The sequence below is a fragment of the Limanda limanda genome, chromosome 13 (assembly GCF_963576545.1).
Source record: "Limanda limanda chromosome 13, fLimLim1.1, whole genome shotgun sequence".
Taxonomy (NCBI): Eukaryota; Metazoa; Chordata; class Actinopteri; order Pleuronectiformes; family Pleuronectidae; genus Limanda; species Limanda limanda.
The window spans coordinates 11,761,913-11,789,877 of NC_083648.1; the positions used below are offsets into that span (position 1 = coordinate 11,761,913).

A 27,965-nucleotide genomic window follows, 5' to 3' on the forward strand; every position below is an offset into this window, starting at 1 on the left:
AATCACTCCTTTTGCGTTGCTCTCAATCTCTTTAGCATGTTCTCCATCGACATTGTATAATCTTTGTTCCTGCCTCCCCCTGTGCTTTTCATCCATCTCTCCCGCCCGTGCTCACCCCTCCTTCCTCTCAAGCCCCCACCCACCACCCCTGTAGTTCAACGAGTGCAGAAATGTGCAGCTGTAGATGCGAGAGCGTCTTCATGGGAGCTAATGAGACTCAACGGTGTAGACCGACTGGTGGCCGGTCGTTTTGAGAGGTCGACAGACACCCCGGGGACTTCAGACTGATTTTCTCCTGGCCCTGAATTGCTCTGCGTTTTTTTTCCATCAGCTATTAGATTTATACGTGTCCAAGCCAGTTCTGCACACTGACATCTATTCATTACTCCCAAATGAGCGAGACAATAGCAGGTTAGCGACTGGCAGAAATAATAGGGAGCATAGGAGACAAGCTACATGGATCTGACTCGTGCTTAAGACTGAATCACACTTTGCTGGGATTTCTTTGTTCTGCTGAAGCTGATGGTCTGTCCTTTTTCCTTTTTTTTTTCTGATTTGCGCTAATAGCAGAGCGGAAGCCCTTTAACGCTCAGCTCGGTCAGAGCCTTTGGCCTGGAGAGAGACCTGGTTAATAATACATGAAAATTGGCAAATGAGGAACATTAATGATACTTTGGCGAAATCCCAACCTGACATCCCCCGGCCATCTAGCCTCACATTTCACCACTCACGAGACGTTCGCTGCTTAGTCCGCGTCATGTGACTTGAGAATGTCGGCGTTGGTCATCTGTCTGTGGTCAGCTGCACATGTCTGTTCTGCGCTGTCATCCGGGGGTGCACTGCTGGAACTTGTGTAATTGCAGACTCAGAGTTTAAATTCAGTTTGTCAAGTTCCTGGAGGAGGGAAGCTACAGTGTTTCTGTGTTGCGGGGGTTGTGCAATAGGAACTTGTTTGCCTCCCACTGTCTTTCCCTCTGCTGACATCGATACTGAATGAGTGGCATGCCTGGATCATGTGATGGCTGGGTGGCTCTGGGTAATCCTGGAGCGTTCCATTCTGGACAAGTCACTATGGTGGAGGTTATGGGAGGTTACAGCCTCTCAGTGAAACTACTAACAACACTTTGTTATCTTATATTGTTTTAGAAGATTCGGCGTATGAATGAAACAGATCTGAGGTCAGCATTGATCTGACTCCAATAAACTATGCACCTTTCATGACGACTAGGCCCATATCTGCTCCTTCCTGTTGCGTCTCTCAGCAAAGACACCTGGGAGGCATATGCTTTCAAAAAAAGAGCCCAAATATCCACCTCCTCTCTGATATTCGAATTGTATTCCTCTTAGCATCAACCATTCCAGTAGGATCATTTATCAATAACGTCGTTACTCAACGTTGCCCGATGTGTAAATTATTTCCGGGGTTATTGTATTTCCTTGTTTGCTGCTGCACCTATTTACGATGACTGCTCGTGTGCACAAGGTCTGTCTGTCACAGCTTGACACTGCTCTAGGGGGAAAGGTCAGGGATTGCTCAATTCACACACTGCATTGTTTACAGTCTACAAGTCCTGAGGGTTTGAATCTGCAAAGAACATGAACAGACACAGGGTGATATACCATCTTTTCATATTGCAGAGGACGGACAAAAACACAGTGAAATAAAATATGTTAGATTATACCCACTTAGAGATAATTTAATTCTTGATGTTGATTTGCGGAGAATAAACAAGATTGTCCAGCCTAACTAGTGGCAGCAGTAGTCAAATACATGAAACATAACCCAGACACACATTTGCCTTGTAAGCATTTAATAGGAAAACCCCATTAAATAGTTTTGACAATTTAAAGTACTTTTTTATACTCTCAATCACAAACGGTGACTTGATATCATTCAATTACAGTTGAAACTACGAGTTTAACTATGACACAAGTTCCATGTAAAGGTTTTTGATATAGTCTAACTCAACATGCTAGGAAACACTTCATTAATCATGACCCATCATACTTTTTTCGAGTTTATGCAAGCAGCATTACATAAAAATTGCTTGCGTTATATTCTGTGTAAAATAATATTTGCAGAAACGAAAAAGGGAAAGTAACAGTTGGAGGAATAATGGAGATGAGGGAATATCAGGTTGATGTTTACTCGATATTTACTTGAATGTGAAAGCAGTTATTGCCAGACGGTCTCATAAATAAGACCGACCTAGCAGAGAGCGATAGTCAAGAGACTAAAATGACTCATCCGTAAACATTATATTTATCTTTCACTTCCATTTTCTCTTCTTTACCCAGCAGTGATTTCTCGGAACTAATGCCTGTGTTTATTTGTCTTCACAGTGGAGTCTGGTGTGTAACGCAGCATGGAAAGTCCATATTGCAAAGTTCTCTCTGTTGGTGGGATCCATCTTTGGATACCTGGTGTTTGGAGTCCTGGCTGACTGGTGAGATTTTTCAACTAAGTTCATTCACACAAACTTTTATTAATAGAAATGTGAAATTAAAAGGCATTTTCCGCATTAAAAGTATCAGTAATCAATTATGTTATTTGACTTTGTCCGTAGGTTTGGCCGTCACCCAGTGCTGATCATATCGGTGATGTTCATGCTGGTGTTTGGTCTGACTGTGGCCTTCTCCGTCAACGTTCCCATGTTCAGCACCTTGCGGTTCTTCGAGGGCTTCTGTCTGGCAGGAATCACCCTGTCTCTCTACGTCCTCAGTAAGTGTTGAACCCTCAGCTAACAGCCCTGTGTTAATGCCTTTTCTATGGCAGCAGAGTTACAATGCAAGATAACATAGTTACCAAAAGCAACATGATGTAAATGGCCGTCTTTGAATGGCTGTGCTGCGCGTTTCTTTGGCTTCTCAGGTGATTTTGGTGAGTGCACCGACAACGGTGCTAGACTGGACATTGTTATGCACTCAAACACTCTGTGCTGTAGGAGATCGGATAAAACACAGTGAAGGGAAGGGAACATGATGGCAACAAAATGGCTTGACATTTAGATCCACTTCAACTTTACCTACCTACATTAAAGCCATATTAAGCCGACTGCTGAAGGCGGTGGTTTAACATTATCTATTAGCATCTCACACCGATGGGAAAATGCTACGTTGCTCGCAGATTGATATTTTATTGCCCTGTAATGTCAGCGTCTTTGTTGCAGAGCAGATTACTGCTGCAGCACAAGATACTGGAAAAAGAGCCATTTCCAGTTTTTCTCTCTGTGGCCTGTGATGGAACAGCCGACTTACAGAAAATACCTCTCAGTCTCAACCATACCTCTTCGTAAATCCGTGCACAATACTTTTCTTCTCCATGGTCTCGTCTGGCTTCTGCATATCTGTGTTGACTGTGTACATGGAATAAGCGGGTATTGTCTTTGATGCCGTATTTTGCTTCAGGACCTCCACGTAGCATTTGAACCCTTCAAAAGTTACTGTACCTTTTGTAGAGGGTTCCTGGATTTAATGTTTGCACTAAACAGAGGTGCTCACAACAAATGGCCTCAGCAGCGATGCAGAAAAACCTCTGGGTCAAACTTGTTTGTTTGAGACCCTGTCTAGGAAGTAAGAGCAGCTCTTGTTGGACGGCCAGGTGCGGTGTACTTTGTTGGGGCTGGGTAAATTGTTTAATATAATTGATCACCATTCCATATAATAAAAAATTAGGTTAAATAAAAAAATGACACCCCTTTAGCCAAAATCTTCCGCACCTACAATATGTTTTTTTTTAAATAATGCTATGATAATAATTATACTTTAAATTAAGTTTGTATCTCTACTCTTAATTTGAGCGGCCACTACCAACCTGATCAAAACAGCTATTCCACTTCTTGTCTCATGCTGAGAAGAGTTATTGTTTTGCAGTGACCTCCTCACGTTTAATAAGTCAAACTGCTGTTGTCCTGATAAATTCTCCCTACCCAGAAACTGCAATCCCCCTTAACCTTGAGGTTTACTCTTAAATTTCCCTTTAAGTGCAGCCACAGCAAGAATTTTACAGAGATTTAATCCTTTTCGCTGCTAATCAATAATCTGAAAAAGACAGAAGAGATGGTAACTTGTGTAGCTTCCCTCATCACTGCAGGAAGAGTCTGCAGCGGCTCTGATGCTGGTGGAGATGAATCTTCTCCCGTTGACGTGACCTTCTCTCGGCACCATAAAGGCTTAAATCATTAGATCTGTGGGAATGTTGTGCGTCAGGTTCCAGAGCGCGGGGAGGGAACAGACTTTTTGATAGCATCCTAATAATTGGCCCAGCAGCAGATGCACATTCTCGTCTCCACTATGGATCCTGAAAAGCCTCTTGGCTGCAGTAATTGACCAGTGAAGAGGGAGGTTGCAAAGGTGGAGGGCGAGATGATGAAGGAAGGGGCCCTCGGGGTCCTTGTCTTCCTAATTTTCTCTACACTGTTCACCCTGAAAGGCTCTGCCCCCGCTCCCTGAACAGAAAGGCCGTTGAGTAACAGGACAAAGGAAAAAGGGCGCGGCAGGAGGAGGCAAAGGCACAGAGTTAAACTGTACAGTAGCTTTGTCTTATCAAATTGAAATGAACTCGACATTACCCTCCATTGTATTCACGTTAGCCGACGGCTTATGGTTCAATAAATCAGTGGTTCTCAAGCCCAATAGAAGGCAAAGGGATTTCACAATAAGAGGCATTTAAGATGTATTTGCATTGCCACTACACAAGCTTATGTAAGATGCTTTTTTTAGTATTTTTTACTATTATTATTATCATATTCAATTTCCACAAAATAAATGGTACAAAACAAAAAAAGCAAGAAAAAAATTGTTTAGCTAGAGTACTCAGCTTAGAATTGACATACAAATACTGTGTATGTGTTAAAGTGTATGTTAAAGGCAGAAATAAGTAAGCATACGAAAACGCCTACAAATGGTTGAATATCTGAGCAGGATTTGACCATTTAATAATCAACATATGAATTAATTTCAATATCAGTTTTTACAGCAGCAGGGCTTTAGTGTAGCAGGGATGCATTCCAAATATGTACAAAGACACGCACGTATGTCTCGAGGGTACGATCATTGTGAAAGTATTTTCTTTTTTTTAACCTCTTTACTTCCTTCTCATTATTAGTTTTTACTACTTTTGTTATTTCTACTCTTCCTTTCTCAGTCTACTTTTTAATGCTACCTTCCCTGCCCCCAGCGCTTCTGCTCCTCAGCTCTCTACTTTTCTCTTCCCTATTATACTTTCCCTATTTGAAAATTCTGCGTTTGCTATTCCACCATTCAATCTACAAAACTAAAATTCACTGATTGCTAAGTAAATGTAGTTGTCACAGACATTGTTATTGATATTCTTCTCTGTACTGAGATGCTTTTTGAAAGGTTGATGCAGCACTGTACCCTCTGCAATGATATTCTATTCCTTTGTATTTGAGAAATGGCTCATGTTCCAATCTGTCCATTCCCTCTTGTGGTTCTTGCCCCAGTTGTTCTTATTTCAGTCACTCATGAAATTTATATATATGTATAACTAATATCTGTCTAAGAACAGTTTGCTGTAGCACTGTCATATTTGTTGGAGCATTGCATATTTGTATAGGTTTTGTGTTGCTATACTGTCACCCCTATTACAGATCATGTGTGGTCCCTGTCACATGATATTTGCCCTGTAGCCACACTGCGTATTGACAAAACTCCACTTGAGCCAAGAGAAGGAGCACAGTCGTTCAATAACACATTACTGCAGTAATCAATCCTTTTTATTTCAAGGTTCAGGGTATTAAATGCGTTTGCATGAGAGCTGGCAACATGTTAAAGAGTTTAGCAAAGCTAATATGCATCTTAGTCTTGACATCGGGTCAGTCATGTGAACAGTATGCATGTACCATAAGAAAACACATGATCCTCCTTTGTGTGTTGCTTTGTTTGACTCTGCTCACAAAGGAAACTCTGAGGCTAATCCCTGTTTCCACTGCAGAAGAGGTTGCACTAATCCCCCTTTCTCATCAATTAGGTTTTAGTGTGTGCATCTTGAAGCCATGGATGCCATTTTATAAGATCATTTAAGTTTAGAAAATAACAGTGAGGTTACTGTGATTTTCTGTTTGGTATCTCTAATAATTCCAGAAATCTGTTGTGCAATTTGCAATTTGGACACGCAATACTTTCAATACTTATAAACTTGTGACCAGTGCTCTGTAGCAGCGACGGCTGGGACTCATTAATGCAAGTGATGTTGTTAATCACCACAATCGTGCATTCTGGTTAGATGAGTCGAGCCTCACAGAACTTTGATTAAACAGGTGAACAGCTCTTTGTGCAGCTTCAGGGTTCTGTGGACCGAGTCCTGCAGCTGCTTTCTGCAGCTCAAATACTGCAGGTAACTTTAACAGGTCCAGAAAGAAAAGCTGCAACCAGCATCAGCACAGGTCAAGCAAACAGCCCGTTCCAAACAGGCAGGTTTAGAACGGGCATTGTACGTTAATACACTAATTAGAAGACGGGACCTTTCTGACCCTTCATTGATCCATGCAGGCATCAATCAGGAAATCCATTGAGGACGTGGGTAAGCCCCTTCTTTTTAAGAGCGTGGGCATTTTTGCACAGCTACTACCCAAGTTGGACTGGAGCCCAGTGCAGGGCGTAACGTGGCTGATATGATGTGACACTTAACTCAGCTCCCAACGTCAACCACCACAAAGAAAGACCGAAAAGAGAATTGGTGGCGGCTTGGCTTCAGACAAAGAGGGGGAAAAGAGAAAGGGGGACCAGCAATGGCCATGAGGGGCAAGAAAGAGGAACATGAAAACTAGGAGGAATGTGGAAACTGCAGGAGGGAGAGAGAGAGGGCAACATTTTTCACCTCTGAGGGTGACTGAAGGGGCAATGCACCACCATCCCAAATAAAAGCTTTCCTGAATATTAACATTAATCTGTTTCAAGTATAAAGATAATGTATCTATACCACGCTGGCTGCACAGTAGGATTACCAGCAGAGCAGTAAAACTAAGTCATCTGATCCAGAGCTGCTATTTATACCTCCGTGCTCCATCAGTGTGAGTTTTTAGCAGCCCAGCACCAGGAAAGGCTCAGAGTACATATAGCTCAGCATCAAGGTACCGCTCACTAATGCTATTTTGTTTTCTTGCAAGGCAAACACTCAACTCTCACCAACTCAACCCATCCCCAATCCCCCCACACACAGCACATCAACGAGCTGAGTCATGCTAGCCTTCCGCGCTGTGTGAGAATTTGGTGATCAGCTTGAGACGGGGTGACTGTGCTGTGGGGCAGTGGGCCAGAGCTCACTTGTTCTTTGTTTATACAGGTTGAATCGTGCTCTCCCGTAAGCTGTCTGGGCCTGAAATCTGTTGTTTTTCTCAGATAGATTTTTTATTTCCCCCCCGAAGTGTCCATTTACAGTAAATATGTGATTAGCGCTATTTGACAGGCAAAAGTACACACTCTAACTTTAAGTGCGGCTTCTTCCTACAACTATTATTGCATTTGCTTTAACGTGTTTCAACTCGCACCGTTTTAATTTCTCATATGATGTTTACGTTTTGGAAGTACTTGAAATTCCCACGCTCTTTAAACGCATCTTTAAGTGGAGCGCTTGCTCACTGTCCATGAGTGAATGTGAGGTGGCGTGTCTGTACATGCGACGGGTGTGTGCATGTGTCTGAGGGAGTGAAAGCCTCGTAAAGAGAGAGACAGTAGACGTACACAGGGTAGGAAACAACAGGCAGACCACATGATTCTCTTGGGTCAGGGATCATAAAGAGCGTCGCGACTTTCCAGTCAGTGACCTTTGACCCACATGCTTGTGACTGCTCCGTGTGTGTGTCATGATCTCGACGAAAGATAAATCGTTAATGGTGGATCTTCATCTTCTATTTGTGTGGTGCTGCTTAATCTCGCCAATGACTATTTCTATACTTTGTCTTTTCATAAAATAGATTGGACACTATACTTTACTATATCATGCTCAGATTTATCAGTACATGAGATTATGAACTATCACTACATTGGTCAACATTTACAAGATAGTACAAATATTCCGAAACCATCTTTTCCTCATGAAAATTGAATAAATAAATCTTGGAAAACACTAATGGTACTTCCTTAAAATAGCTTGAAACTGGAGTCTTGCTTCAAGTCCACGTCATCATTTTACTTTCTGGACAGCACGTAATATTGCCAAATTGCTGACATTATAGCTAGCTCTGACTAATGCTACACTACACGGTATCACTTCTTCTTTGCTGCTCTAAAAACAGTAGCCTACTTACCAGTCTCAATACATCGCAACTGCTGTTTTGGAGCGGTGAAGTAGAGTTGATTTTCAGGAAATACTGTGGTATCAGATCGGTCCATAGATTTGAATACTCGCTGATGCCTCACCCGGCATTTTTTGGCAGTAGCACAGGCATTTCCGATGCTTGTATTACAAGTAAAATCTCGAGATAGAAGGGACATTCCTTTTTTTGCCTATGCCAGGTCATGGTCACTTGCTGGATGACAGTGCTGCTGAATATTCATCTGGTTAATTTAATTGTTGAAAAATAGGATCTGTGCCAATTTAAAAATACCTTGGCAAACCTCACCTGTTACTATGCACCACAAAATACCAATAAGCAATCCACATCCTGCTCCAATTACCATGTTAACCATGTTGATTTAGCACTGTGGTTGAGTTCTGGCTAAAATGCACCTTGCATATATAAACAATTTGGATTTTGTTAATAATACCAGTCACCGTGTATGTAGAAAATGATGGGGCTTATACATTTAGAGAAAGAGACAAGAAAATGTCGTCAAAACATTGTTGTGCATTTGTGTCAATATGGCACACCAACCACACATCGATTGTGTGGTTGGTGTTTGCTGTCACTCCCTCTGAACTGGACTGGTGTGGGCAGTGGTCAGGAACATGAACACAAACAGCAGACAACCATTTACCAGGAACACTGAGAAGCAAATGTGATGTGAGAGGTACATTAATGCTCTTTTCCATAACGGGTTGTGTCAAAGATGTTCAAAGATGATTTAAAGTTATAATTTTACTGCTCCTGATGTTGGTGAGTTATCTATTACCTTATATATGAGGACACTTCAATGTTTAAAGTATATATTGCAACACTGTTATGTACACATTAGTTTAGCAGTCCTGCTATGGTCATGTGCTGCTTCGGAACAAATCCATTCGACCTTGACGTAGACTGTCCTTGGTTTACGGCCCCTCTGGCACAGCCTGAGATTAACAGTTATTACATGAACATATTAAAAGAAAACATTTAAAATCCATAAAAATCTAAACAGTAATACTTGAAGCAGGTAGAGGAAGGGAAACAGCTGGAAGCATGTGTTGTTGTAAGAAACTAAGGATCTGATGTGCACAGATGAAATGAGGAGAGCAGTTTGTGTATTTGGAGAGATAGGATTGCATGGGGGCTTGAACTAAAGCACATATCATTGTGTAATGGCATCTGAGAGCATTTCCCCTTTTTTTATATTGGGTCATGTGACATTTTATCTCATATGACATAAGATTTTATGTATCTGTATTTTATGGTTGTGTGTGTCCTTCAGGTAGCTGTACGCATGCTTTTCCAACTATGTAACCTTCACTGCACAGATCCTTAATGTTGCTAAGTCGGCTACACTACACACAGACACCAGCTTTTAAGATTTCAACAATTAAGTGTTTCAGAAACAACTTACCCACCCCAGCTTTAAGCATTACATCCACTAAAGGGCAGCGTGAGGCGAGTGTTTCTCAAAACAACAAACTTGGTGACGGTGGGGGAGGTTGTGATAATGTTCCTCTGAAGAAAGAGGCCAATGTGGACGCATTGTTATCTGTTTGTCCCTGAGACCAGGCATTGTAACATTGTATAGATGCCTGCCTGTAGTCGCAAACTCGAATACTCTCCCTTGAACTATTGACCACACTGCACCTTATGATCTGCCGTTGTACCGCTCCATTTTGTCTGTTTTGTCCGTGTCCATCGGCTTTTAAAGAGCGTGTACAAATAGAGACGAAGTGATTGCAGACTACAGAGAGAAGGGTCCGTCTGTTTCTGTATGCGTATCTAACATTGAGTATAAATGAGCCTCAAAGCAAAGTTCTCTTCGCTGTACCGTGTGTTGCCTGTAATGAGGTGCTTTCTCCCAGTGGAGCCCACAGGTATTAATCTCTCTGCACACAGATGAAGTGCAGAGGGCAGCACAGAAAGATGGAAGCTCCGTGTGTACTCATCTATAAATGGCCTTCTCTGTGTCAATGTCAGCTTCCCTATTTGTTGGTACAGTCTGACGGACAGCATTGTCTGTTTGCCCATCTTACTCTCTGTTGTTGTGTTTTCCATTGATGGATATATCACTCAAGTCCGCACTGACCTAAGTAGTGTGTGCCAGATCTGGACTCTGAAGAGACAAGCTTTTCATTCCCCACCATATGGCTTTATGGCTCCCGGAGGACAGCAGCCAAGTCCGCCTCACACCACTGCGGAGATATTGTACTGTCATCAGATAAACCCTGCTAAGGGCTGAAAGAAAGACAAGCCGGGGCTGTGCTGTGTAGAGAGAGCAAATGCTTCTCGGCCGAAAAGTGGTATTTTGCATGATACTCTGGTTGAACCGTCCTCTTCCTTCCCCACAATCTGCTCTGCCCCTCTGCTGATATATGGGTTAAGGTGCAGAGTCAGTTTTCTTATGAGCTGGGCTAAAGTTCCCTTTTGTGCAGAGTTTGCGTTTTTGGTCGCTCAGCAGACTTCCTCCAGTGTAACATTAGGCTATTTGCTTGTACGTCCTACATTTGTTCTATTTTTCAACCAATGGTCTTGTTCACATTTTTAACCCTTGTCATGCAACGGTTGCAGCGATAGACGCGCTGCATGACATAACCTCAAGTTATCTCACGCTGCAAATTCCTGAGTGAAGTCCAGTGATTGGCCAAATCAGCCTGGCCAATCTTTGCACCCTCCTCTGATGTGTGTGAAAAGAAATGAATGCTGTCTCAGATCTTCTCTGGGTGAGACTGATGACTTTGGTGCACTAAGGAAACACAGGGCTTATTCTTATTTGTGTCACAGAGCAAAGTATTCATCAGTCGCTCTGTTTCCTGTTCAGACGATAGCTTCGGTCTTTGCTGTGTGTGGGTAGAAGAGGGGGTAGGAACGGTTCGGGTCATAAAAACACATTAACAAGAAAAAATGTTGTTGTGTTTTACTTGTGGTTTGATTGATGACATTTTCACTTCACACAGATCAGAAGAAAGTGTAGTTGAGATCCAGATAAGAGACTAAACAATGAGTTTGACCTTAATCTTTGTCAACGGCTCCGTTTCATTGCTTGGAAGGAGCAACAATACCTCAGGATATACATGGGTCCAAAAGTCAGACACTGCTCTTCCATTCAAGTGAATGGGAAAGTGCTCTTGGACTTTTGGACCCCACTGTATATAAACCACAGACTTAATATATAAAGATTGACAACATGAAGGCTCCCAAATAGAGAAGTCAAATCATCTTGATCGCCCCCTGGTGCCTGTATGCCCTCTAGATTGTGAAACTGACCAGTTTGTGGCATAATTCGCAATTTATGGTTAATTTGTCAAGTGACACAACATAATAAATGATAAAGAATAATATGAATCACAGGAAATTCTTGTTATTATATATATTATGTCATATCACATAGCCCTAACAGTGATTGCAAATAAAGTACAGTTAGCTCCTGCCCATATGGACAAAGAATCTCGATAATGTGCCATCAGTATAGAATCTTCTCAGCACGCCAACTTGAAAACAAATGCCCCGGGCAGAGAAGTCTATTCTACATGACCTTTAATTGACCCGACAAAAGCCTTTGTCCTTGTCAGCAGATTAAGTCTCCTCACGCTTCATCAGGACAGTGGCCTTCTGCCACGGCTTCTTGGATGATTATGTACCGTGAGAGCAAAGTGTCCTCCTCTCAGAGACTTCCCTCACTAACTGTAGGTATAACACGGTAATACACTTACCCACAATGTTTGATTCCTCCTATGGGATCACTGTTTTCTACCGAGAATGCAGTTTTTCCTCGACAAAAACCCTCTTCGATCTACGGTCGAAGACCAGGGTTCATTGGTTTCTAATCAGGAAAAAGCTATTTGCTGACAAAGCTGCACCGGCCTGTCACTCAAGAGGAGGTTTCGTCAAAAACTCATCAGCAGCTTTTTGCACATGACTGAATTGAGCTTAGTCTCATTAGATATTCTCCATCTGTGACCCCAGCTTTAAAGGTGTAGAGCTTTAACAGTGTATTAATAAAACACCAGTGATGACACACCTACACAGTAAAGCATAGGTGAGCCCCACACAGTCCGCCCACAAGAAGATAAAACAGACCCGTGAGCTTACTAAATATCTTTATTCTTTAGCGAGACTTGCACTTGCACAAGTACGTTTGTGGATAAGTTAAGAATTGGTTGAACAAAGCTGAGGGAAGACGACGAATGACGATAATCTAACTGCTCTTTGCTTTTACGTAGGCCTGTAGGTCCAGATGTGGACTGAACAGCCAATGCACAACAGCCATTAAAGTTAATCCTAGCAAACAAACCTTCGTTTTTATCTTTCAGTTTCGAGAAATGCCTCTCTACTTTTACTTTACAAATCAAGTGATCCTGGATTACCCAGTGAAACTGTAGCATGGGGCCTTGAGGACCTCATGTGACCAGTGAAGGTCATTTCATTCGCCTGCGGGAATGGCTGTTCCGGGTGCCTTTAGTGGACATCTTTCACTTCTTAAACAATGGTTCTCCTTGACGGAGCTGTGTACTGGACAGAAGGCTTGTGAGTTGCTGTGGCATGCACCGCAGAGCGTGCTTCATATTCCTGTTTTGCCCGAGTCAGCAAACCAGTTTAAGCTTCTTTAAGGATTATCGTTACTATAAATTGGCTATTGGCTTGTTTCGTTAATTATGTCATTTAAACATCCTGCAGGGTAAATGCCTTAGCCGTGCGTTTTAATTGGTCCCTGTTGTTTTGTCGCTGCCGAGGCTTGGCATGTTATTTAGCATCTTTGGCAAGTTTCTCGAATGTGACGTCAGATAAGTTATTGGTGGATTCATGTCTGTAGGACACAGGCTGCAGCAGGGCATTGTGGGAATGCTGATCTAGTGGGTTGCGGAGGATTAGGGTCACCAGGAGTAAGGAGCTCAGGCTTCCTTTCATTTCCATGGCCTCATGTGCTCACTCTGAAGTTCAATCGAGAAAACTTATTTCATACAGTATGCATCCTTATTTTCATATAAACATACGTCAATGTGCTCTAGTTTGTTCTGCTTCATCACTGCATCTAACTGTATGGGACCATTTGTCCACAGCTCACCATATAGGATTTCCAGTCACAATGCAGTGGCCTGTTTGGAGCACATGATGTCTTGTACAAAACCGAAAAATTCAAATCTCATGTATTCCACAACTAGCGAAACCGCCGCCTTTCTCCCAGCGCCGCGCAGGGAAGGAGTCTGGAGGTTAGTTGGTTCAGACTCAGCAGGTCTTGCACCCATCGCCCTGCTCGCCGCTCATTGGCTCTGTCATTCCAGCTGCGATAGTGTCTGTGAACAGAGAGCATTATTCATGTCCTCAGAAGGGGGCAAGTCCTAATTGAAATTCCGGTCTTTTCTACTGGAATGAAGCGGGGCCACCGACACCCACTGTAATGCGCTGGCCCCGTCACCTTGAAAGGCCAATCTGGAGAGTGCTCCGCATTCCTGGGAGGCAGACAGGAGCCATTAGGAAAGAGAAGCAGTGATGTATAATAAACGGGGATGAATGAAGTCGGACAAAAAGATTTTGGCTTGACGGAGAGAGGCAGCGATACAGTAGTTTTCACTTTCTGTGGTTTGATGTGATGCCATCCGCTACACTGCAGTAACTAAAGGGCTGGGGAGTCTGTGGTTGCTGGCTGCCAGTGTGGGGCGCATGTTAATGACCGGCTGAATGAATCAGTGCCATTCTGATAGAGGAGAAATGAGCACAAGGAAGCTCTTTCTGCTGAGTTCACTCTCACAGCGGCCTACTGTCGTGGTCTGTGTACTGTGTCCGAACAACAACTGTACATGCTGATTTGTGGCCTTTATTTACACACAGTTGCATTCTAAAATTGACCTATACTTCTCACTCACACTCTTGTTGATGTTTTTTTTGTTGAAACAATCAATTAATCATTTAATCAATAAAATGTCAGAAAAGTTTCCAAGATGACGTCTGTTTTGCAGATTGGCCGATATGAGACATATTTGTATCTGCGTTTGCTAATATACGCTTATATAATTTTTTTTCAATTATTTTACACAATAACCAATGCAGAAAAGATGGGCAAACAATAGTTTTATATTTTTGGTTGTATTTGTGGTGTATCAGTTTATGGCCAAACAGTATAACAGTAACAATATTGAATATCAATTACATTTCTTTGCAACTATTTTTTTATTTTTTATATTAAATACTTTACATTAAAAAAAGAAAACTGTTTTAACTTATCAAAGTTTATGCACAATAATATTCTCTTAATTCACTTCCAGCCCTAAGCGACCCACATTGTCTGTTTCTCTATTGACTGAGGAGGCACTGCCTCCCACGCTGGTATATTAGAATGCGTTTTCCTCTGTGTTAACAGTCACAGTATAAATACATTAGTAGTCATGCGGATTGATGGCCGAGGGCTGACTGTATGTCTGTGAGTGAACGTCTGTGGTGAACCACATGAAACTCTTAGTCAGAATCATCACTGTCGGGATACATGTGTCCCTGCCTCACCTTCTCCACCTTCTGTTTCGATAGTTGACTCATCAACTCTTCTCTGTTTCCTTCAGCCTAGGACAAATTAAATCATTAATTTCCAATGCTCTCTTTACTGTCTCTCTTTACTCTTACTAGTCTGATGTTGACAAGAAATCTGTGAAATATGGCATTTGCCCTGTTGACCCATGCCCATTTCGTCTTTGTCCCTCATAGAAAACCTGATTTAAAAACATGCACCCTCTGTTTGTGTTCTCTCTACCAGGGATCGAGCTGTGCCTGCCAGCTTGGCGTTTCTCCATGACCATGGTGGCCAGTTTTGTGGTGTTGGTTGGTCAACTGCTGATGCCGGGGATGGCGTACCTCTGCCGTGACTGGCAGGTACTTCAAGCCATTATCATCTGCCCCCTGCTGCTGATGCTGTCCTACATCTGGTAAGGAAAACCCCAGCATCAATGTTTTGGGAATTCTGTTGAAGTTAAAACATGTGTTTGATGCCTCCTCTACAACTTCAATATATATATATTGGTTCCATATTAAGCATCCGTTGTTTCTAAAGTTGCTTTAGCAGTTGTATATCAAAAATAATTTAGCAGATTTACACATTATAAACTAAGAAGTGGACAAAGTCTTTGCTCCAAGGACATTTTCCATCAGGGAATTCCCTGCCAAATTAAATGTAACGTCTTTGTGTGAACCCATTCGCAGTGACCTCTACTGTGAGTGCGTCTCTTCAGCTAAAGCTCAGGCCATAAATAGTCTTGTTTTCACCTTCATTTATTCTAAAAGTACTGCTGAAAGTCAGCAGGGGGGAATTATCCCAAAAAATAGACATCACAGCGTATTTCAGACCATGGCTTTCTTGCATGGTGTACCTGAAGTAAAAAAAAGGGGGGGACTGCCCTATAAAGTATTCCAAAGCCCCCTGATCAACATTGGCTGTATCTGCACTTCAATCAGAGTTGGACACAGAGCTGAATTAACAGGGGATTTTACAGAAGTTGGAAGATATAGTGCAGGACTCAGAAATCTAAGGCATACAGCTGAGTAGTGTTTTAATGGTGCATGAGAGAATTACCATTTTCTTTTAATTTAGAATGAAAATGTTTGCTTTTTAAATGTGGAAGTGTCCTTGGATCTACTGTCATTTATTGCCTGGGGTTCTCGACTCATAAAGTCTAATCAAACTGAGCTGTCGGCCAAAAAAACACAACATACTGCTCTTTCTTCTTGATATCATGCTCTTGTTTGGCAAGGTTTATGAAATTGACAGAATGGACATAAATTGAATCAAGCAGAACAGGAAGGACATGTGCCTCCCCCTTCCACATCGATCCCAGGGATTGGTGGAAAACAAACATCAAGCAAGAACATACTTTTGTGTGCCTACAATATAGGTGTCATCATTATTGAAATATACTGCCCTCCCATCCTTATCACAACCATGTGGACATGTTCATATGTCTTTAAATCTAGAAGTAACTGACTCTGAGAATAATAAAACTGATCGGGCCGAAGAGCTCAACAGTGCTGATGATCCCAGGTTGCTGATGTGTGGAGGCAGTCACAGACAGTGCCTCATGCAACCTGTCATTTTACCTTTCAGACATCTGTTCTCCAGGAACTAACCAACCGGAGGAGCTTGTGCAATGAAGTGTACAGCTATTAGATAATAGAGCAAATTAAATCAGGGATGAGTATAACAATGGCTGACGCTCGTTTTTATTTGTTGATTTTGTTCCCACTGTAACTTTAAAGTCTTAACACTTTTTCATTTACATGTAGAAAAGAGCTGATTTGTTGCTTGTCAACAAAAAATATTCTCAGTGCTGCTAACACCCTGACTATATCTTCATTTCACTCTGACTCACGATTCATGCTTTGTGAGTTCATGGAGGACTTCCCTGTTTTTTCTGACAGGATCTTCCCTGAGTCACTGCGTTGGTTGCTGGCCACGCAGCAGTACTGCCGCTCCAAGTGGATCATGGGACACATAGCCAAGAAAAACCGTGTGAACATGGAGCTTGACGCAGACAACATCCTCACAGGTAACCACGGAGGGGATGTGGGAGTGGATCCAGGATCTTTTTAATTTTTTCACTCTCATTAACATATTTGCTCGTTGCCTCAGATAATAGTTCATGGATGTTAATGGAAAAAATCTGTTATGTTTAGGGGTTTGTAAAATTTAGTGCAGAACCAAATAAAAATCTGGATCAAGTGAATTTAAGCGTAGCTTCATAAGGGACCATTGAGCCTTATTGGGCTCATATCCATATTTTGATATGAACATTCTCGAGTGATTGAGACACAAAAGACACAATCTAGTGATTGTGTCTTTTATATATCACCGACTTATTTTACTGCTTTGTTGTCTACCCAGCCCCTTCTATAGAAGTAACCCCAGCTGTGCTTTCCCAAATAAACCAGATTGACAAGGTTACATCCACTTTTTGTCTTGTTACCATGGTAACGTGTCGCCCCAGAGGCAGCAGTGGGTGGTGAACATTACATTGTAACACTCGAGAATGTTCATTAATTTTATTATAGCCCGGGTGGGTGGACACGAGCTGACAAACATGGTGTGCAGATGGCAGATGGCAGATGGCTGCAGGTCAGGCCCTTTGACCCGGGGGTAACCGTTAGTGTCTGAGCTCAGACGACCTGCCTCAGGCAAAGAGCAGAGGGGTGTCGTGTCAAACGTTATACCACATTGTGTGTTGTTACACTTAGACTGTGCTTTTTGGTGTGGTATATTATTTTTGGCCAACCTCGCTATACCGTTATTATCAAGGTAAATAAAGTTCTGGGTCCCTGCCTGACTGAGATCAGTGTAGAACTGAAGTGGGAGGTGATGTGACATTGTGATGATCACGGTGGCTTCGTGCAAACCGTCGAATGAAAGGCTGTTTGAAAGGTAAACAGACAGTTAATCACCCGAGTGCCAATATTCCTGTAGGCTAAGGGCGTATGGCTCGGCGGTGTCCCTTTTTTTCCCTTCTTTTCTCAGGTAAACCTGCTCAGCCGCTCAACTGCTGCTTTCTTTTCAATTTCAATTGTTAGTGAATAGTTTTCATTAACATGGTTCAATTAGCTGTGTGTGTACACTTTACAACTAGTAGCCTCTGCCTCAAGCGTGATGAAAGAGTTTAGTGCGTGTGTTGGTTCAGTCCTGTGTGTGTGTGTGTGTGTGTGCGTGCGTGCGTGCGTGCGTGCGTGCGTGCGTGCGTGCGTGCGTGCGTGCGTGCGTGCGTGCGTGCATGTGCTCAGCTGGGATCATCAGTGTTTGACAATTATTAGCAAAATGATTGATGACAAAACACATAAATAACTTAGTTGATTGCACAGGGGAGGAACATCCTCATTAGACTCAGGGAAGCACGTGGTGGCAGCAACTTGTCGATTGTGCACGAAGCATTAAGACGCTCCACTGAAAGCACCACACACACACGTCTATGAGCTTGATGAATCATTCGTTTAGTGAATTATCTTTACCGCACTTCTTTGCAGCACAGCCATCTTTAAGACGCATTGCAAACACTTGCATCATAAAGCAACGCCGTCACTGTTACGAGGGAAACGAGCCTCAGCCTCACTGTACGAATATGGCCACAATATCTTACAGATTTTGTATTTTTGCCATTGACTTATTGTGTAAATTCATCAGATGCATCCAATCATTATTTAAAAATATATCCTGATGTCATTTAACACATAAAGCGTATGTGTTTTTTCTCCATCGTATGTTTTATCCATAGTGAACATTGTTGTTGTTATTCTGTCATTGAGGTATTCTGTGTGTAAGAAAGTGAATATTAAATATGAATCCATTGATGTGGAGTTATCGATATAGAAGAAAAGGGAGAAGAAAGATAGTAAGATGGAAAATGACATTTAAGAAATCAACTCTGACAGTCTTCTTAATACATAAATACATTAATAACCACCAATATGGCTTTTCTTGTCACAGTGACTGTTAATCGATAAATACAAATAATAAAGAAGGTGCATGGATTCTTAATTACAGAATCTCTGATCAGACAAGAATAGTTTTGAATTCTCTAGAACCTTTTAGTACCCAGGCACTGTGCTGAAGCAGCACTGAGAGGAGTACATCTCCATAGACATTAATAAACTCTCTCTTTGTTTGTATACTCTCTGGCTGTCCCAAACCCTTACAGCAAACATTACATATGTCGGGCCCTGAATGAACTCAGTGCTGTTACAGAGGAGGAGACGAGAGCTTTCAAGTATTGAGACATGAACAAACACGTGGAACTGTTTGATCGTTTTGGGGGTGAGAGAACAGATTCTCCTGAATCTAGACGGGAGTATTAGTCAGCGGCCACCAGTGGAAACCCTGAGTAAGGAAGTCGGAGATGACCTTGAGGCATTGTTGTGAAATGCAGTCACATGATAGAGTCGACGTCCACGTACATTATAAGCAGAGGCGTGTGTCGCTGTGGCAACCACGCACACTGAAACCAAAACATCCACTGTGGGCAGCGCCACACTTCACCTGCAGCTCAGGGGCGGAGCCCTGTCAGGAAATGTTCCAGTTCCTCTGTAAACATCGTCACACCTGTCTCACCACACGACATTGTGTGGGTTGAAACTTTCTCATGTGGAATTCTCTCTTGTTGCAACATAAACAGGGGCATTGTTGTCCTGAATATATTAGTATATATTTTACTTATAAAATATCTAATCTAAAAGATTTGGCTCTAAAATGGAAACAGAATATCTTGATTTTTGCCATGGACCTAATAGATTTGTTTTATTTACAGTTATATATATATATATAATACAGTTCATGGTTAAACTATAAAATATATATATATATATATACTGTACATCAGCCAATATATTTTTATTCAGAAAGTTTAAACATAGATTTGAGACCTTGGTAACACCTTGGTAAACCCTAATTTAAGGTTTTTTTATATTTTCTGAATGCACTGTATATATAATAAATATATTGTGGGGTTTAAATAAATTAGTAAAGGGTCGGTAAAGATATGATTAGATGTGGTGATGTGCAGGAACAGTATAGACCAAAAAGCACAAATAATAAAGTGACTAATCGTCCAGAAGGCAGAACATATGGCCGACATCTCGCCAGACTATTGCACTTTAAACTCTTAAATGCTGGCAAACATGTATACTGACATCTGCCTCAAAAGTCTCTGAGATTCATCTGTTGGCAATTTTTGTTTTGTTTTTCAGAACTGCAGAGAGCTCTTCAAAAGAAACCCAAGAAGACGTGCATTGTGAAGATGGTCGGAACGAGAAACCTGTGGAAGAACATCGTCGTGCTCTGCGTCAACTCGTAAGTTTAAGCCCTTGGAAAACTGTTCGGACCTTTCGTGTGTCAAGGTGACAGCGTGTGAGGGAGAAAAGTGTGTGTGTGTGGGACTGCCTGTGCCTGTTTGTACAGTGTGTGTGTGTGTGTGTGTGTGTGTGTGTGTGTCTGTGTGTGTGTGTGTGTGTGTCTGTGTGTGTAGGGCGAGGCGATGCCAGGCAGCCGCGCCGTTCTGCACACTACAGATACCACTATTAACCTGGAGGCTCGATACGGCATTGATCAGTGGCCCTCGATGCTTTTGCCCTTCCACATTTGTGCTGCTCCCTCTTTCTATCTCCAGTGGGATCTCTCTCTCTCTCTCTCTCTCTCTCTCTCTCTCTCTCTCTCTCTCTCTCTCTCTCTCTCTCTCTCTCTCTCTCTCTCTCTCTCTCTCTCTCTCTCTCTCTCTCTCTCTCTCTCTCTCTCTCTCTCTCTCTCTCTCTCTTTTTCTCCTCTCCTCTTCTGTTCTCTCCATCCGAGACCTCCCCTCCTCTCTCTCTCCCCTCCTCCTCCTCCTCTCTACAGCCCGGCAGTCCCAGTTTTCGCTCTGCCTTTGTGCACCGTGTCCCTGACTCCCGAATCAGCATAAATTTTACATGAGCTGTGTCCTTATGAAGCGGTAGACGAGCAGGAGAAGAGGGCCTGAGTGTTTGCCTGTGTTTTTTATGTGTACACTCGTGGGGTGTGTGCTTTGTGTGTCAGTAAGCCAGTGTTTACAGATGTGCGGTTTTTATGAGATCGGCTATTTCAGGATGAGAGTAAACATCATTTTACCTCCTTCTATTCTCTCTGTATATATCATTTTACTCCTCTTTTTTTCACTGTTCACCCTTTTTCATTTATACCCTCGAACACAGATGATGGATGATGTGGCTCTAATTCCTCCTACTGTCCAGAAATTAAGCTAAAATATCCCGGGTAGGAACCAGAGTCAGCGCTGTAGGGATCAGGGGATGGAGCCTGCGACCTTTCACCCTGTTGTTAGAAACAAAAGAAACATTTACTCTTAAGGCCCGCGCATGCTTCTGCTTTTTCACGAGCCCGGAAGCGTAAGAGCCCTTCCGGGCCCCTTAAGTACTTACGTATCCCTTCTTACGTGCTTACTTGCGTCGCCCAATTTTTCTAACTAGACGGCAAAGCTCCGCAAGCGTCACGTAGCCGGCAAGGCTGTGATTGGTCTGCTAACTACATCATTTCCGGAGTCGCATTTCCGGTTCATGCCCGATAATACCGGCGGAAACCACGGAAGATTTAGAAGAACGAATATGGACCAAATAGAAGAGCACTTGGCAGAAGAGATCCGAAACTATGACCACTAGTATAACCCGTCACTGACTGGTGGATTTGTCCGCCAGAAAAAGTCTCTGAGGAGCCGCCGTGGCGATGTAAATAAACCGCTCTTCTTCGTGCCCCACACGAAGAAGAGCCGACTTCGACAAAAAACATATCTCCGCCAGTGTCCTGGCGGGGAATTGCATGGCAAAACCAGGAATGACAAGTCCTGCGTCACAACTGCGTGAAAAGCCGCAGACGCCGTTGCAGAAGCATGCGTCGGCCTTTACACTTTTAGTTTTGGTCCATGTCCCATCCACTAACACAGAGGAGATGGGGTTTATGATGTACTGTATACTGTGCCATCACCACTTTTGGGGAGCTGTCATGTTGTGCAACTTCATATACATGTTCTGTCCTGCATCTGCAATTTCAGCTGCTACACTCGCTGATATTTCTCTGTTTTGTTCTACTTTTCCCTCCGTGCAGACTCACAGGCTACGGGATCCACCACTGCTTCGCCCGCAGCATGATGGACCCTGAAGCTATGGAGACCACCATGTTCCATAACTTCTATGCAGACTATTACACCATGGCGGGCATCGCGGTGGCGTCCTGCATGGCGCTGTGCCCGGCCGTGGGTCTGATGGGCCGGCGGGGGGGCCTTCTCATGTTCATGATCATCACTGCCCTGGCCTCCCTGCTGCAGCTGGGCCTGCTCAACTGTGAGTATATTATGAATAACACATCCTTCTACTTACATGAGGCGATTAGTAAAAATAAATAATGTAGCTTTGAAAATCATACTCTCGATACTTTCTCTATAGGACACAAAATTGCTAAAAGAAATGGGCTTATATGCTTTCTTGCTGAAAGTTATATCAGAAGATCAATAGCACTTTCATATCCTTATGCTCAATATAAAGCTAGTGCCAGTAGGAGATAAGTGTAAAGACAAGAAGCAGAAGGGAAACCGCTGGCCTGGCACTGTTCAAGCTAAAATAAATTCCCCAAGCCTGACCCAAAAAACACCACAACATGGAACTCCCCTTTGAAACACAATTTGTTGCTTTCGCATATAAGCAGAAAATTTTATAGATAAGAGAAGTAAGATGTAAAATGTAAATTAAGCTGTTTTCAGACATGAACTCTGGAGAATGTTCGACCAATTGTATCCGGACATTTCCCAGACTTTCCTTTTCACATACGAAAATCACAGCAGGAGATGGTTCCGGCTCAGACGCATTCACAATAACAGGAAAATCTCCAGAGCACTCAGATGAATTGTGGCATCGCGCAGGAGGCAAAAAAGGGCGTTTCAATTCTGCTGCAGAATTCCCAGCACATCGACACTCGGCACATCGGCCCCCATCAGCAAAAGCTCTTGAATCTCGGCCTCTCTCAAATTTGACATCTCGGTCGATGTGCTCTCTGTGTGTGGCTCCTCTTTTGCATCCTGTATTCTTCCTCCTGTCAGTTGAGCGTCCGTCAATGTCGGAAACATCATCAACACACTCGCTCACTCCAGAATAACAATTATATTCTCACATGGGGCTCGATTCTCTGTGTTACCAGGGGGCCGGCAGGAAAAACTCACACATTTGGGTTGTCACAGACAAGCCCCTCTGGATAACTTTAGTTCAGTGCATGTCTGAAATCAGCTTCAGTATATATTCAGGGGTGGTTTAAAAAAAAAATCCGAGACAAACTATACAGCATTGGTTTATTTATGACATTTGCCAGGGTAAGCAATTAATCAAAAATGGACTGAATACAAAAATATGTAAATGTCTGTTTTATTGCAGCTGTAGTCGCATTTCAAACCCTGTGTTTCCTGGTTTAAAAGCTTCCGTTGGTTGTTGTGGGCTGTAGTTGTTTGTAATGGAGTCGTCAAACACGATTGCAAATTGTCCTTCTGGTCAATGTGTAGCCAAACGTGCTCCAGACGATCACCACGGTCCACAAGTGGGTTTATTCAGTGACCAATGAGCGAGACTTAATGTTTAACCCGAGTCAACACATCAGGGTTATCCCCATGTTTCATCATTCCAGGCCAAGTTGGGGTTTTTTGCGCAACATGTTTTTGTTTTTATGATCTCACTCTGTATTAAATGTATTATCTGAGTGCACGTGATGATATTGTTTTATGTCCCTCACTGATACACATGTGTTGATCTCACTCTTCCAGTGCTGGGGAAGTACAGCGGCCACCTGAACATCGGTAGGACCTATTTTTATTTCTGCTCTCTTGTATGTGCTGATCAAATCTGTGGCAAAGTCATTAGTAATTGATTAGTCTTGCTTTGATAACTTTTTTCTACCTGCTATCATATCTACCAGCGCAACAGTCTCTCAGTGTGAAGTGTGAATTGAATCATCTGACACAGTGACTCTTATCACTTTTGATGAGATTTTAGAAAACGTGCTGCATGTTGACACGCTGCAGTATTTCATTAGGAGCCCTGCAGACCTATGGATGGAATCATGACTTACTTTTAACCTATTCATTTATCTCCTTCTGTGTTGAGGAGGGATACACAGATTTCACAACTTTGCAGAAAGCTGCTTTTAACATTTCAAATCGTTTCAGTTTCTTTGCTTTCATAAAAGCGTAATCTTTACCGTTCAAAATCATTAGTCAAGGCTTTTACTCTTCTCCTGTAACATCATCCTTTTCACAAAACCATATTTAAGTTTATATATCATACAATGTACCTCAAAAGTAAAACTATGCTGTGCTTCTTAAAGAAAAATCTATAGAAAAGGAAAAACCCTTTCCCCAGCCCTTGTTCACTTCACTGCTCAGGGCTCTGACTCTAAATTGCTGTGTGTGTGTGTGTGTGTGTGTATGTCTCCTGCTTTGTCTGCAGACAGCTCAGGTTCGCTGAATAAGAACTTCTCCATCGCCTTCTCCATCATCGGCATGTTCTCCTCCCACGCTGTCAGCAACCTGAGCATCTTCTTCTGTGCCGAGATCACCCCCACTGTGATCAGGTAAAACCCCCAGAGACACTGTGACTTCGCAGCAGGAGGACGAGTCAATCATTTGTTTATAAAAGCATGTAACACAAGCTCTATCGTTAGTTGGTTAGTTAGCTCTAATTTGTGTAGTAAACATAATTATATATAATTGCCCTGTGTGTTATGTTATGGTTGGATTTTCATCACATAACACAGATGAATGAGCTGCTGCCCCTGTTGTTTATGGCGAATATGAACTCATGGAGCTGCTGGACACAACAGACCGGTCACAGTTTGGTGTCAAATGTAATCCACATCTTGTTCAAATTATCCTTCCTCTGTGAGAATATATGACACAGCAGTGGACGTTCATTATCTGAGGTTACATAAGGGGGGGCTGTTGTGGTGACAGTGCGAGTAGAGTGCCCCTCTGTGGTGTGTTGGGGACATGGCAGCAGAGGGAGGACGGGTTGTGCTGCAGCACGCTCTGCTGCTGTTGGATCCAAAAGCAGTGAAACGTCATCAGAGCAGCAAAACCTGGCCGTTTGATTTACTGTTAATAATTCAGATGGAACCTCTGCCCTGTAATGATGTTATTAGATATGTGTGATCGTAAACCTTGAATCCCGCCAGGTGACAGTGTTTTCTGTTTCCTCTCAGGGGCGGGGGTGTGGGCCTGGTCCTCGCCAGCGCCGGCTTCGGCATGCTGACCGCACCCATCATGGAGCTCCACAACCAGAAGGGCTACTTCCTGCACCACATCATCTTCGCCTGCTGCACCCTCATCTGCATCATCTGCATCCTCCTGCTGCCGGAGACCCGCTACCAGCCCCTCCCCGAGACGCTGGCCGACGGCGAGTGCTACACCCGGCAGCCGCTCCTCCCGCCGAGGAAGCCTGGAGAGCAGCGCCTCCTGCTGGCCCAGTCCGAGAGCAGCAGGGACTACACCAGGGTGCACGACACGCCGCTGCACGAGGCGGCCGCCACCGCCGTGTCCACCATGGACTCCACCGCGTCCTCGGCCGTGGACTTGACGGCCCAGTCGGTCGGAGACATGTCGGCCCCGGCGTTCATGGAGGTGCACCCGGTCAAGCCCGAGGTTAAAGACCCCACTGGCCACTCGAGGTCCTCTCTGTCCAGCACCCCCCTCACTGCACTGGGGAAGGACAGCATCACCCTGGCCAGCAGAGAGCACCTGCTGGCGTCCACTCCGCTGCACAAAGCTCCGTGCGCCACCGACCCGCTGCTGCTCGCTGACGAACCTCCAGCAGTCGATCCTGTTGTCGAGCTATCGTCGGATGCTGTCGTCGTGGAGATGAACGACGCCGGTCCCTCTCCGACTGAAGAGCCGGCCGCCCCCCCGATCCCTCCATCCAACTCCACCCCCCCTCCCGTCCCTCACACCGCGCCCGCCTCCTCGATGGTCTGCATCACACCCGTCATCGAGCCGCCGCCCAGCTCCATGCTGGAGTCCCCGAACCCCCCCATTGTTGAGAATGACGTCGCTGCTCGTCCCTGTGACTCCCCGACTCCAGCCGTGCCCGACAGCCTCCCCCCCTCCCTGGCTCCCTCCCCGGCTCCCTCCCCGGCTCCCTCCCCCGTCCCTGTGACAGACTGCACCGTGTCCCCGGACCCTCCGCCCTCCGTTATCACGCACTCTGACATTCCCATCCAGTTAAATATAGAAGATGAATCTACACCTCCTCCTCCAACGAGAGACTCCCCCTCACCTCCCCCCGTCACGGACCCCCACCCGCCACAGGCAGACTCTACCCCTCCCTGCATTAAGGATGCATCTCCTCGGCCCCCTACTCCCCCTGTAGTCCACATTTCCCCTCCACCCTCTCCACCCTCTCCACCTCCACCCACTGACTCAGACAATTTGCCCTCAGAGGGAACGTCCACTCCCCCCGTCGTAGATGCCGCCAAGACCCCCGAAGCGTCTGCCGCCATCCTTCCCGTCACAGACATTGTGGCCACTCCCACTCCGGCGCCCCCCGCTGTGACTGTCACCGCCATCGTGCCAGATTCACCCGCTCCCCTCCGCCTAGAGTCACTGACGACCTCCGTCACAGATTCAGGCAACGCCACAGAGGCGACCCCCCCCTCCCTGCTGGACTGCACCGTCTCCTCCCCCATAGACTTTGGTGTCGCCGTCCCCGGCAGCACAGAAAACGACGCTGTCAACGACGTGGCGTCGTCCTGATCCAGCGTCGCGGCCAGGGAAACAAAGCTTTATGGTTGCTCCCCCCCCCCACCACCCAGACGTCACATGATCACCGGAGGAGAAGGGAGAGCGGCGAGAAGTGTCCTGCTCCGCACTCCAGGTGTTTAACCAAGACTGTCTCCGCCTGGAGTGGAGCAGACATGTCTTACTCAGTTGTTGTATGTGTCTCAACGACACCCCCGGACCCCTCACCCCGTTGCCCACCTTCCAGCAATTAGCCAATAAACGAGACCACCTAGTGAGAGAGTGCCAGAGGCTGGTTTGTGACAATGTGACAGTATCTTCTGCTCTTTCTTTTCTTTTTGAATGTCACTGGAAATCACCAGCCTATAAACTACTTTGATGTAAAAATGAATGGGAAATGACAGTCTGTGGCTTTAAAAGAGACTTAACAGCTTCAGTCACTGCGCTGTGTCGTGGGGACAGCTGAGAGATGCTACGATGCTAACAAAATTAAAAAAAATATATATAAAAAAAGGAAAACAAAAAAAAATCTAATCACTGGTACTTTTGCTCAAATAAAATGTCTGTCTAACTTATTTTTTAAGGACAAAAATATCGCCTTACCTGTGTGGACATGAAAATCTGAATGTTGCAGTACTTTTTTGCTGTTCTAGAGAAAAACAAATCCAAATTGGAGTGATTTTTTTTTTCTAAATACAATGCCAAAATTGCCAAAATAACCAAAATTAAATGTAGACATAGTGCCAAAACATTAGTATTGCCGCCGTATTTTGATAAATACAGGTTAGCGGTCCCCTGCCATCGACCGCACGAATCAGAGGAACCCCAATGTCAGAAAATACGATTCATTCTGATATTACCTTAAAAAAAAAAAAGGATCACGTGAGGAATTAGAACCGAGAGATAATATTAAAGCTAAGCTGCATTCGTCAACACGTGGTTCACATTGTATGAAAAGTGACGTTAGCTATGGGGGGGGGGGGGTGGGTGGGAAATGACCCGTGTTTTGTTGGTCTGAAGAAAACTTATTTTTCCAATTGTTTCAGTCTATGAAATTGATGGTATGCAAATGGTTTTATTTGTAAATGTGACAATTGTAAGTAAATCCATAATTAGTTGCTGAGATTGATTTTTTTTTTTTTTTTTTTTTTTACAATTTCAAGTATTATTTTTTGAACTATCTCCCATGGCGTGCTCTTATCGTACAAGGCTGTACTTCTTCATTCTAACAGTATTCGTGGCACCTCGGTGTGGTGGCACCTCAATATTTGCAGTGGGGACGAAGCATGAAAATACTCCGTGAGCAAACAAACTAAAGCAAACCGTAAAAAAAGAAAAAAACTCACATAGACAAACAGCTCAGTTTGAAACGAAACCCACGGATGACAAAAATGACCCATGTGATTTGGTGACTTGTCGCTTACGT

At 43.8% G+C, this 27,965-nt stretch overlaps 1 protein-coding gene across 1 annotated transcript in view; it reads left to right on the forward strand.

Moving 5' to 3' along the window:
• The window catches only part of LOC133018044 (solute carrier family 22 member 23-like), a 32,758-nt gene extending 5,544 nt beyond the window's left edge, over positions 1-27,214 (forward strand). Inside the window, exons 2-10 of the mRNA XM_061084326.1 lie at positions 2,344-2,447; positions 2,568-2,722; positions 15,037-15,205; positions 16,692-16,819; positions 19,998-20,100; positions 21,877-22,112; positions 23,576-23,608; positions 24,258-24,381; positions 25,009-27,214. Coding sequence (XP_060940309.1) covers positions 2,344-2,447; positions 2,568-2,722; positions 15,037-15,205; positions 16,692-16,819; positions 19,998-20,100; positions 21,877-22,112; positions 23,576-23,608; positions 24,258-24,381; positions 25,009-26,554 — 2,598 coding nt within the window. The 3' untranslated portion in view covers positions 26,555-27,214. The remainder of the gene's footprint in view (positions 1-2,343; positions 2,448-2,567; positions 2,723-15,036; positions 15,206-16,691; positions 16,820-19,997; positions 20,101-21,876; positions 22,113-23,575; positions 23,609-24,257; positions 24,382-25,008) is intronic.
• The last annotated feature ends 751 nt before the right edge of the window (positions 27,215-27,965 follow it).